Raw genomic sequence first — 12,205 nt, 5'->3', positions numbered from 1 at the left:
AGGCTGAGTATTTTGGGAGACAGTTCACAAGACAAAGTGATTGAATGCTCTCATTCAGAGAAATATTTGTCTGCAGCACAAAATGACCACTGAAAGAAATTGGCATCACTGCTGTTACTGCCAATCTGTATTCAGAAAAGCTTAATTTAACACTTTCCCAAATCAGGCATTGCATGTCAGGACTAAACTGCCATGTGAAACCAACCTATGCAAGTTGTGCCTGGCTCTTGGCAACAGGATTCATCCTTATCTTCCCAAGGAGCTAAAATCTACCAGGAGAAGAGACTCTCCAAATGTGTTGAGGTTTTGCTGTATGTCTTTTATAATGAACTCCATATGGTTTTAAAAGTTTTCTGCAGGAAAACAGCAGTTCATAGAAATGCCTGATCCTATTCAAGTGTTTTTCCTACAGCAGAGCCACTACCAGGTTTCTCAGAAGATGTAAAAGAAACTTGCCATAAGCAAAGGGTCATTTAAGTCCTCTACTGGTAGAATTTATTTCCCTCTCTCAATAATTACGGTTACATACTGGAAAACCATTGCTTGTGTTGCTTCTAAAAAAGATCTTGGTTCATGAGATACACTCCAGTGTCACCATCGTATTTTCTGGAAAAATCTCTTTGCCCAAGATTTTCTCCTGGGAAGATGAGAAGCCTTAGAGAAAAATGAAAACAATAACTATCTGATTTCCTTCTCCTGAAACTCAGCTGTTTGGACTTGAAACAATAAACAATTCTTTGCATGTTTTTTTGAATTTTCTATATTGTAAGCCTTGTTTTAGTGATATGATAGAAGTTGATATTCTAGAGGTAAAGAATCTCTTGATCATTCCATGTCAGCACTTGATTGAGGTTCTGACTGGCAATGGAAAAAACTCTCAAGACGTGTTTGTTCTCTATTCTGCAAGGGCCCAGCAGAAGAATTACAAACACGGTCTTTTTTCTTATTATAATTATACAAAAAAGGGTGAAATGTCACTATCATATTTTGTGGAAAAACCTCTTCACCCAGGATTTTCTCCTAGGAAGCTGAGAAGCCTCAGAGAAAAATGAAAACAATAATTATCTGATTTGCTTCTCATGTGTTTTGCTGCTTTGGAATGTGTTTGGACATTGTTTACCGACAGCTGATTGTTTCATTGGTTCTGCTCTGAATTGTTTTGACTTAATGGTCAGCTGAGGCCAAGCTGTGTGGGACTCTGAAGAAAGAGTCATGAGTTTTCATTAGCATCTTTCAGCTTTCTGTCTGTATCCTTTCTGTATTCTTTAGTATAGTTTAGTATAGTATTCTTTAATATATAGATATAATATAATAGATCATAAAATAATAAATTAGTGTTCTAAGAACACAGAGTCAGATTCATTCCTTCCTGCCACGGGACACCCCACAAATTTGACACTCCAGGGTAGAGGGACAAGCTTTACACCACCTAAGCACTGTTTTCCTGCTTTTCTCTCCCTTGGCAGACGGAACTCCCAAAATCATCTCTGCCTTCAGCGAGAAAGTGGTGAGCCCAGGAGAGCCAGTGTCCCTGGTGTGCAACGTGAAGGGGACTCCTCTGCCCACCATCACCTGGACACTGGATGAGGATCCCATCGTGAAGGACGGCAGCCACAGGATCAGCCAGATCATCACCTCTGAGGGCAACGTGGTCAGTTACCTGAACATCTCCAACACCCAGGTCCGGGACGGGGGCGTTTATCGCTGCACTGCCAACAACTCTGCGGGAGTCGTCCTGTACCAGGCTCGAATAAACGTAAGAGGTGCTTGTCAAATCAGCTCCTCAAAAAAAACACACATAACTCATTGTAGTGGAGAAGAAGATTGTTGCATGTGATGAGATTTTGGAATGCCAAAAACCGACTTAATGGTTTTGTCCTCTTCTTTTCTCCCCCCTGCTCTCTTTTCCCACCCTGCCTCTCCAGCCCCATATAGAAAGTGTATGGTATGGTTAAATGTTGGAAGAACCCTTTGGCTTGTGTCCTTTAGTCTATTTTTCCTCTACTCATCTCTACTAGTTCACAGTCTCTTTGCTTTAGTCCTGCTGTGCATGTTCTGTTTTCCTTCTCCTTTCCTCCTCTACCTGTCCAACATCCATTGTAATTATTCATGTATACAGAACTTAAACTTGAATTTCTGGCTCTACATGGCATAATACCCATCCTCATGGGTATATAGATACTTTATATACATAGCAAATAAAAAAGCTAATTGTTTCAGTGTTCTCATGTGTAACAGGAGTCTAGCTCCATATCAGTGTTAGTATTTCACATTAATTAAATCACACTCAGCCCTTTAATTTGTAACACAGCAAAGATTTTATCAGGCAAGTGCTGGATAACACAAATATATACCCCCATATAATTAGCATGGATGCTGCAGGGTAAGGAAAAAGTAGAGCATAAAAAGATTAGGGAAACTGCTTAAGTAGCTCTTAAAAGTAAAAATCTGTCAAATGCTAAGAAGTGCAGCGCGAGCCACGTCCGCTAACATCTCTATATCCAGAAATAATTTCACCCATTCCCTCGAGCAAACGTGCCTCTAAATTGTCCTCAAGAGCTCCTTTCCTCGCCTTGGCAGGGCCAGCGAGCATCCGGCCCATGAAGAACATCACGGCCATCGCTGGGAGGGACACCTACATCCACTGCAGGGTCATCGGGTACCCCTACTACTCCATCAAGTGGTACAAGAACTCCAACCTGCTGCCCTTCAACCATCGCCAAGTGGCGTTCGAGAACAACGGCACGCTGAAGCTCTCGGACGTGCAGAAGGAGGTGGACGAGGGCGAGTACACCTGCAACGTCCTGGTCCAGCCCCAGCTGTCCACCAGCCAGAGCGTGCACGTGACAGTGAAAGGTGAGCGCAGCTGGGTCTCGGGTCTCGTGTTGCTGAAATGGCTCCCGAGGTATTAAAGACTCTTTTTTCCCAGCCCAGAGACTGAAGAAGTTGAGATTCCTCAGCTCTGGTTCTCAAGGTTGTTTATTTTCTCTTATCTATCACATTCTTTCTCTGACCTGCTGAGGTCTGTCCAGCAGGTTGGGTTGAGGCACACTGACCGCCCTTGGGCTGGTGTTAGCTTTTTATACTAAAAACTACATGTACTTTATTTACAATAATTTTCCAATACCTATCACCTATTTTAGACAATCTGTCTCTACCCTATACCAACCCAGAACTGTCACCATCACAGCAGAAGTTGGAGGACAAGAAGAAGAAGAAGAAAAAGACACGCCCCTATTCCTCAATCTTGCCTCTTGAATCCCACTCTAAATCCTCAAAATTCTACTTTTTCACCCTATGATAAATTCACTATCATTCTACTCAGACTCTTGTGGCTTGTAAATCCTCACACAAAGTTGGGAATTGTTTCCATGGGTTAAAATCAAAGGCACAGGTGTCTTTGACTCCGTGCCAAAGTCTCTGAGGCCCTTGCAACAGTCTCGAGCCATCCAGGGCAGCCAGAGCAATGTCCTGGGTTTCCAGAGGCTGGGAGAAGCAGAGCCTGGCTAATTGCGGGGTCGTTGGTGGAATTGCGCACACGTAGGATTGTCCTGGCAGGTAGATAATGAGCTGTTTGAGGAGATTAATCCAGATTTGTGTTTATTTTTAATGATGACACAGAGCTAATCAGTCATTGTGTCTTGTTCTCTCCTGACTTTTACCCTCCTTGGCTCAGCTGGTCCCGGTTGTTGTTGCTGCCTCTGAGTGGGGGCCTTGCAGCTCGAGTTTGCTAAGAGCACTTTTCGCTGCAACTAAATCAGGAAATTAATGGTTTGTCACACACATTTCACTGGTGACTGTTTCTCTACTGGACAACAAAGTTCCAATTTTCATTAGCCAGTGACTTTCTGGCTTTTAAAACATGAGATGAGAATTTTAATGTCTGTACTTTTGCCACTAAGCAGAGACAGGAACTAAAAGCATTAACCTTGCTTTCCTCTTATTAAGTGATTATCTGAGTGCTCTTCATGCTTAGAAAGATAACACTGTAAATAAATGTGACTTGAAATTCTAATAGGATGCTTCAAATCTAGTCAAAGAGTCCAAAACAAGGATGTTCAGATGGCCCTGAAAGACTTTGGAAAGAGATTGAGAATAGGAATTTTTTACCATTGTGTCCTGACTGTTCTGACATTGGCAATGTTCAGATCTATTCATGAGGATACAAAAGACAGAAAACCTGATTGCAGTAGCACCTAGTTTTGAGCAATGGGGCCACTAAATACTGCACTTTATGTGAGCCCATAGGAAGAATTGGAGTATAATTTCACTATTCCTGAAGTTATTAGAAGCTTTTCCTGGGTTGGTTTTTTGGGTTTTTTTTTTGGAGGTAGAGGAGAGGAAGGAAGAGAGGTTGAATCTTGTATCCATTCTCAGATAAAATGAAGAGAGCAGTAAGGTAAAATGACTTTGTTACAGACATCTGATCTCAACTTCCTTCTGCTCTGTTAGTTTTACCTTTAGCAGTCTGGAGTGATGCAATTGCTATTTTTTTTCCAAGAGTTTAGGGGATTAGCTTTAAACCATGAGCAATTTGGACTGTGAAAGGCATGACATCTCCCACACCTGAGACCATCAGGGGCACTGGTCACAAGCTCTGGCATAAAAAGCCAACATCATCTTTTGTTTTCACGTGTGTTGTGTTTTGCTTGACATTACAATGATATAACAGATCTGTTGATAGGGTTTAGGAACCGAATGACAAATCAGTCATTGTGCTGCTGCTGCACTAAGAGGCCACCATGGAAATTTTGGTGGGGAAAAGCTGCCTCTTAAATGATACCATTTTTCAAATGACTGTCAAAATGAATGTAGCCAGACAAAACAAATCCAGCAGGCATAGAGATCAAAACAATACCAGTCACTGAGAACACTAACTGGTATCTCAGGTGAAATATTGCTTTTTCTTCCATTAGGTTACAGTTTCCAATTTGACAATTCCTCCCCCAGGAAGCAAATTGCCAGCTCCAGCAATTTGGATTGAGCTGTAACTTTTGTCAATGATTTTACTTCCTTGATGGGGTTCTACCTCCCACTAGACCAAGTTGCTCCAAGCCTTAAAAAGACATTGTAATTTGAAAATAAGGTTAATAGCCTGGCTTCATCTACAAAGCCCAAAATGTCACAGGTGAGGCTTTTAGGTCATACCTGAACAGTTCTCAATGTTTTGCTGTTGTAGCTTGAGGTCAGCAGTGCCACAGCAGGTTTTATCTAACATACTAGTGGGGAGTCAAAAGTGGCCTGGTGCTTTAAAATATTATTAATGTTTGTGTGTGTGTGTTGCCTTTTCATTTTATATATTCCAAACCTAATGAGATGAGGTTTTAAGCACTTCTATTTGATACCAAGAAAATACAAACTATGGCCCAGCTTGCATACTGAAGGTTTAAAGTACTCTGAAATATGACACTAAGGCTAGTTAAAACCATTTCTCAAATATCCTTATTTATAGTTCAGCTTCTCCTACCATCAGTATAAATATTTTTTTCCAGAGAAACATAGGAGAATTATTGTTCATCTTCAATACAAGTCCTTTGCTTTGCTCTCAGTTCTGCTGCAAGATTTGTGGGTGACCTCAAACCATTCACCTGAAGGGTGACTCAGAATAGATGACACCGAATGAGCTATTACTTAGTGGTTTTTTCCCCTCCATGTTCTGTTTTGAGGACATAATTATTAATTTCCTCATGAGTTTATCATCTCTGTGGTATCAGAATGTCTCAGAAACAATGTGTTCATTTACAAAAGGCACCTGGGTCACCAGGAAAAATGGCAATAAGTTGAACTCAAAAATATCCACGCTTTTTTTTTGTATATTCAATTTCAGAAGCTTACAGCTTAATTTTTCCAGTTCACCTGCCTTTATGTAGCATTTATATGTTCAAACTCTGGTCCCATTGAAATGAAGTTGCTCCTGAGAATTCTGTTTCCTCCTTCAGAGCAGTCACGTCACTCAGCTTAGCAACCCCCTGGGAAAGACAGATTTAAATAATTTAATTAGCTTTATCTGACAGATCTGTGGCAAAGGTAATTGCAGAATTTGGCTCTACGGGGCAGCATTTATCTGCATTAGGCAAACAATTGGTTTTTAGAGTTGGCAGCCCTCTGCCACATTGACTTTCCACTTTCCAAATCCTCCAGCATGTGAAGCATCCTGAAGACTTGCTTAAAGCAGCATTTAAATAAAAACATGCAACACCATGAGCATGCTATCAAACACAAGAGTGCTGTCCACTCTGCAGGGTATTTTGACATTTGCAAACATCCAAATGAAAGTTAAATCATCCTTCAGAAATGATGATAAGGTCACAGATAGGAGAATAGATAGGAGAACATTTCTTGACAATAATTTTAAATGAACTGTTGGCTTCCAGAGAACCTGAGAAGGGCTTTCAGAGCCTTGCTGCGCATCCTCCCACCTGGCAGGCTCTGGGAAAGCCAAAAGCTTGGGAGCTGGGCACTTCTGTGCTATTTGACCTTAGATCCTCTGCTTCTTTGCCCTGCTGATCAGAAGAATCAATGAGACACCACATGAAATCTGTTGTCCTATTTTTTAGGAATAACTGCTGCCCTCATCTGCATAACCACCTGTGCCAGAGGTCTGCAGGCTCCAAATAACTGTGTCCCACAGAAATATGGTTTGTCATTCCTGTCCTGCTCTCTCCCCCCAGCTCTTGCCTTCCCCTTGTCTCTCCCAAAATCTGGATTTGGAAGGCAGCAGTGCCCTGAGCTGGCTGAGTGCATGAGCTGCCAGGAGAACGTCCAGGTTTCTGCTTGGCAGATTTAACTCCCATGGAACCGTGCCTGAGTCCTAACAGGGCTTTTTGGAAATCAAGCCAGCTTGGCTTTTGTTTTTTTTGTATTTGGACAAATGATTTGGCCAGTTCTTATTTCTGACAGAAAGCCATGCAAACTACCCACCCTGTAATGCACAAGTAACAGAGGGAGACTACAACTGTACTTACATAGTTAATTTCTGTATTCCATACCTGCTGACCTTTGCAACTGTGATAAACCTTTTCAGCACATGTTGCTTTGGCCTATGTTAGGTGTAATTTTATTTTTAGCTTTTTTTGTTAAGTAAACTGAACCCCCTTTCCCCTGCCTCCTGCAAAGTGGGAACAGCAGTTACTGCCATCATCAGAAATAATTGAGATTAGCCTTGCTAAGGATACTGCACACATCCTTGCCAAGGACAGAATTATTCTTAGCAGCACCAGTTTTTGCTCTGTGTTCAGCCCAGCTCTCGTGGTTTGCCAGAGGGGTTTGTACACATTTGCCAAAGGCAGAGGACTGCTGGAGTCAGAAATCCTAAAGAGAAGAATGTTCTGTAGAAGATGCAGATTTTCAGTTCATTCCCACTCACAATGACCTGTCCTCCCCAGTTTTCTCCAGCTCCTCCAAGTCCTGGCTCTTCTCCTCTGGGTTCCAAAATTAATCTGAACTTAAAGTGTTTATCATCTCAGCTCTCATTTCCACTCTGCTTTGTTCTCAAGACTCAAAACGACCCTTTCCCTTTGGATACCCCAATCTTTTTCCCATCCTCCAGTTCCAGTCCTCTCTGCCATTCTTCCAAGTTCAAGCTCTGGAGTGACAAATCTGCCCTGATTTCTGAAATCTCACCAGACTGACTCAGCCACTGAAAGGTAGTGCTGGGATGTGCTCAGGGCTGCTTTGGACTCTGTCACTGCAAAATGTTCTCTCCACATCTGATCATGTGGGGGTTTTGTTTATTTATTGACTTAGTTTTCATTTTGCTCAGAATGCAAAATTTGGGCACCATTGTGATGACTTTTTATAGGGATAGTAAAAACATCTGAGGCTGGTGCCATCACCTGAATTTGAAATCCACTGCTAAATCCATGGGGCAGGTGGGACTTCTCAGGTTCTCACAATACCTTTGTTTTGTTTTTTTCTCATTTTATGGTAGAATTGATATTTACCATGTCTCAGATTTCCCACTCTTCCACCTTCTTCTTGGAAATGGCCAAAGAATTGTAGCTGAAACCTTCCAGCTGAAATGACTCAGCCTGAGGCAGACACCTGGCCTGGCAAACTGCTACCCAAACAAAAGTCAAACTGCAAGCAAATGAAAGCAGTCTCATCATGGGAGTGTTGGCAAACAAAGAAAGAAGTTATATTACCCACCCTATCTCTAATTTTCATATTTCCATTGAAAAAAAAAAAACAAAAAAAAACCACATTAAAGTTGAAAGCTATTAAAATAATAATAGCAGCATCTCTTTTACAGCATTTTAGTAGATCTCAGAGCTTTTAAGAACAGGAGTGAGTTATCATCTCCATTTTTTTATTATGCAATTTATAGTAATAGTTTTCCCAGCTACAGTAAAAGCCATCAGTAGTAAGTGATGATTTTCTTGTCATCAGTCTCATGGGACACATTCTCATGTAAACAGCCTGCTGCTATTCACACTTCTCCAACAGGAATTAATTGAAAAAGAAGCCCCTGAGAGGGAAGGGTACAGCATCATTAAAATAAAAAGTGTGGTGTTCAAAAGGACTGTTTCTGATCTTGTTGAGCTTATGTATTTCATTGATTTAGAAAGGTTCTTGTGTGTAAAGTGAGCACCTCACCTGTTGTGAATCACAAAAAGGAATTGTACCAGCCTTGTTTCATGTTAGAATACAAGCAAACCAAACAGGGGCTACTTCTAAATAGCTTCATGTTTGCAACTCTTTGAAGAGATCCTCCTCATCTTTCCTGGGAAGTGTCTAGCTCTTTCCAATATCTGAACTACTGTTGGTGAATTTGCATTGCAAATCAGTTCAGGGAGGGCTGGTTTAAATAGTGAAAAATATGCAGGCACAAAAGAGGAAAAACATCATTGGAAATCTTTGCAGGGTTCTGCAATCAATCTGCTAATCTGTGCATGCTTCAGCCTGGAATTGTGGATTATGGCCAGTGGGAGTTCAGCTTCATGCACAAATCTCAGATCTTCATGCACAAATCTCAGACCTTATCTTCATGCACAAATCTCAGATCTTATCTGTCCTGCTGACTGACTTTGCCAATAGATTGAATCAAAAAAACCCCAAAACTTCTGGCCTTGTTTTCTTTCAGATCTTTCTGTCATTATATCACTTTCTGCCTTTTTTTCACTCCCCCATGCTTTATGGCTTTGGATGCCCTCAAATTTGTCCCAACTTCCTTGGGAAGAAATGCTCAGAACCCCTCAAACTGACTGAAGTTGTCTTGGACAGGAATCACAGCAGGGCCCCGTGGCCAGGGTGATGAGAATGTGCCATTGTGCAAAACATCCTGGAAAATGCACTTAGGAATTCTTCTCAGGTCACATCATGGCCATGGGGAGTAGTTTTGGGGGGCAAGCAGTGGCAGAGCCTGATTTAAGGGAATTTGCACTTTGATAGGGATGTCTCAAGTGTGTCTGACCTGTAGAAATTGCTGAAGAAGACTGAAACAGGCTGATATTCTTGACAGGTCTGTGTAAATTTTTTTTGCCATTCAGCATACAGCAGCCCAAAGTTAGCTTTGCACTAAAATACCTGATTTCCATTCTTTAAAGTCTCACAAGTATCATCTGATGTGTCTTACTTTGCACCAGTACACTTCTAATGTAACTCCTGTAATGACTTCACCCCTGACAGTGCAGAAATGGTCACCCAAAAGTGTCTGTTAAAGTTGTTTCACCACTATCCAGTATTCATGACTAGGAATTAGTATGCACAAATCTAAAACTTTTCACTTAAATCTAAATTAAAACTCCCTGCATTTGTGCACAGTCTTATATCTTCTATCTTTCAAACATAATTTATGTCTGTGATGGATGCATTTATTTGTGAATTATGCAAACAATTTGAAATGATCCCTAGTACTTCAATAAGTGCCTCAATTAAGGAGTTCAAGATGCTTTGTATACTATGTTTATCAAAAACTGGCCCTCTGTCTTACAGTGCAGATTTGTTTACTTAAGATTTTAAGAAGGTGTGTTCTTGCTCTTTTTCTGTGTTTATTTTATCTATTATCTTTTGGCTCCAGTGATTTAGTTGGACTTTTCACAGTGATACCTGAGGACAAAAATCACTTTAAATCAGGTAGGGGCTGAACAAGAGCAATATCTCTGGAGCAGGTTCCAAAAGTGAGGCCTTTAATTAGGAAACGCTTTACCAATGAAGAGATCAACTTGTTGCATGAAAATACTCCTGCAGCTGCTGTCTTATCATCACATCAAGGTTTTCTTTCTTACAAATAAATAGCAAATTCATCCCCTTGGGCAGGGGAATGAGCTCCCCACCATCCCAGCTTTGCAGGGTGTTTCAGGTTGATAAGGGCTTGCACTTTTCTCCTCACAAAGGAGGCTGAAAGGAGAGGGCTCCATGGATGGATGAGACTTGACTTAAAAGCACTTTTGGTTCCCACACAACATTTTAAATGCTCTCTCCCTTTGGAGAAGCTCCCGCTGCAGCATCAGGGAGCCTGTGAGTGTTGGATGGCAGGAAAGGGGAGTGGGGACTGTGATGGTTGTGAAAACCTAAAAATTGCTAGCCCATGGCTAGGGTTTGTGCAGAGACAATTTTGGCTTTTTCACTCCCAGTGCACGAAATCTGGGGTCACACAGCTGCCCTAAGAGACTGCATGGGATGGATGAGACATGACTTAAAAGCACTTTTGGTTTTTACACAACATTTTAAATGGCCTTTCCATTTGGAGAAGCTCCCACTGCAGCATCAGGGAGCCTGTGAGTGTTGGATGACATAAAAGGGGAGTGGGGACTGTGATGGTTGTGAAAACCTAAAAACTGCTAGCCCATGTGTAGGGTTTGTGCAGAGACAAAATAATTTTGGCTTTTTCACTCCCAGTGCATGAAATCTGGGGTCACACAGCTGCCCTAAGAGACTGCATAGCCTGGTGGCTGTGATTTTGCATCAGCCATAAATATTCATTGCCAAAAGTATTTTATATTGCAGACACAGCCCCTGCAACAGTGCTGTTGCAAGAAAAGCCATCAGGGAGCTGTTTATAATGATAAAGCAGGGGATGATTCTCATTTTGCTGTGCAGAACACCATGTTCAGCTGGCTGCTGCAGGAAACAGGGGATCTGCAGGATGCTCTGTCTTAGTAAATCATCTCAGCAGCTCCTCCCAGCACAACTCCCATGGAACAGAGGGCAAGAAATTAAGGATGTTCCTCTGCTAATGGAGAGCAGCGTGGAAGCCCTCCTTGCCCTCCTTTCCAGCAGTCCCCCAGAGGTGCAGAAGACCTTGCTAGGGCACAAAAACATAATTTAAATCTTCCTGTATTAGCACTAATGAGGCTGGCCCATGCTCCTCTTCTTAAATAGACACTTAATTCAAGCTCTCATCAATAAAGCATTCCCAGGACACAGCACTTGGTGGCATGAAGCAGAGATTTTCACTCTTCTGCCTGTTTTGGGTAGAGAAAGAAATATCCCCTTCCATGTACACAAGCACAAAGGCTCTTCTCTCTCTGGTTAAGATGGAACAACTTATATATAAAATAGCATAATTTCACCAAAAAAAATCAAAAATATGAAATATGGTCAAGCTAAAGCTATGTATAGGGGAGTAAAATATATAAACAGACATCGAAGTATTTTAAACAGATTTTAAATACATCTGTCCTGCTGGGAATTTTTTCTCTCAAAGTACTACATACCCCTCTTTTTTTTTAGTGCTGTTTGGCAATGGTACAGCTTTAGTGTGCAAAAAATTCTCCTCATGTTGGTTAATCAAGCTTAATATTTTCTTCTATCAAGGATATATCTCTACTTTTTACTGCTGATATTGATAGAGACAGAAAGTTTTATACTTCAGAAATTATTTGCCAGATAACATCATAAATTTTTAATAAGTGATTTTTTTTTTGTGGTCATTTCCTTCTTCAAACGAGCAGAAAGAAAGTTTATCTCCTATGATAGCTCATCAAAAACTTATTTTACCAATTTAAACTGGTGAATACCATAGCTGAAAAATACTCCTCAATACTTCAAAGTTTTTGCAAGACTATTTACTTTCTTCTAAGTACTGATTTTTAAATTACACACTGGCTTTTAAAATAAGCTCCTCATAAGGACTGCAAGCTTTTATATGTTGAATATACATTATATTTCATGAAGCAGAAATGTTGGTTTCCTCTGTATCTAAAGAACCTGAATAGAAGGATAATGTGCTGCCTAAAAATATTTCAGCCAATTTCTGAAATAC

General features: G+C 41.0%; 1 protein-coding gene across 3 annotated transcripts in view; it reads left to right on the top strand.

Moving 5' to 3' along the window:
• Positions 1-12,205, top strand: part of DSCAM (DS cell adhesion molecule) — a 471,096-nt gene that overhangs the window by 284,280 nt on the left and 174,611 nt on the right. For all 3 annotated transcript variants that reach the window (XM_036381451.2, XM_036381468.2, XM_054518617.1), the window contains exons 7-8: positions 1,467-1,763; positions 2,581-2,856. In XM_036381451.2, coding sequence (XP_036237344.1) covers positions 1,467-1,763; positions 2,581-2,856 — 573 coding nt within the window. The remainder of the gene's footprint in view (positions 1-1,466; positions 1,764-2,580; positions 2,857-12,205) is intronic.

Source organism: Molothrus ater, chromosome 2, assembly GCF_012460135.2.
Source record: "Molothrus ater isolate BHLD 08-10-18 breed brown headed cowbird chromosome 2, BPBGC_Mater_1.1, whole genome shotgun sequence".
NCBI lineage: Eukaryota > Metazoa > Chordata > Aves > Passeriformes > Icteridae > Molothrus > Molothrus ater.
The sequence above is the reverse complement of the archived record's forward strand: the minus strand, read 5'-3'. Positions and strand labels throughout refer to the sequence as shown.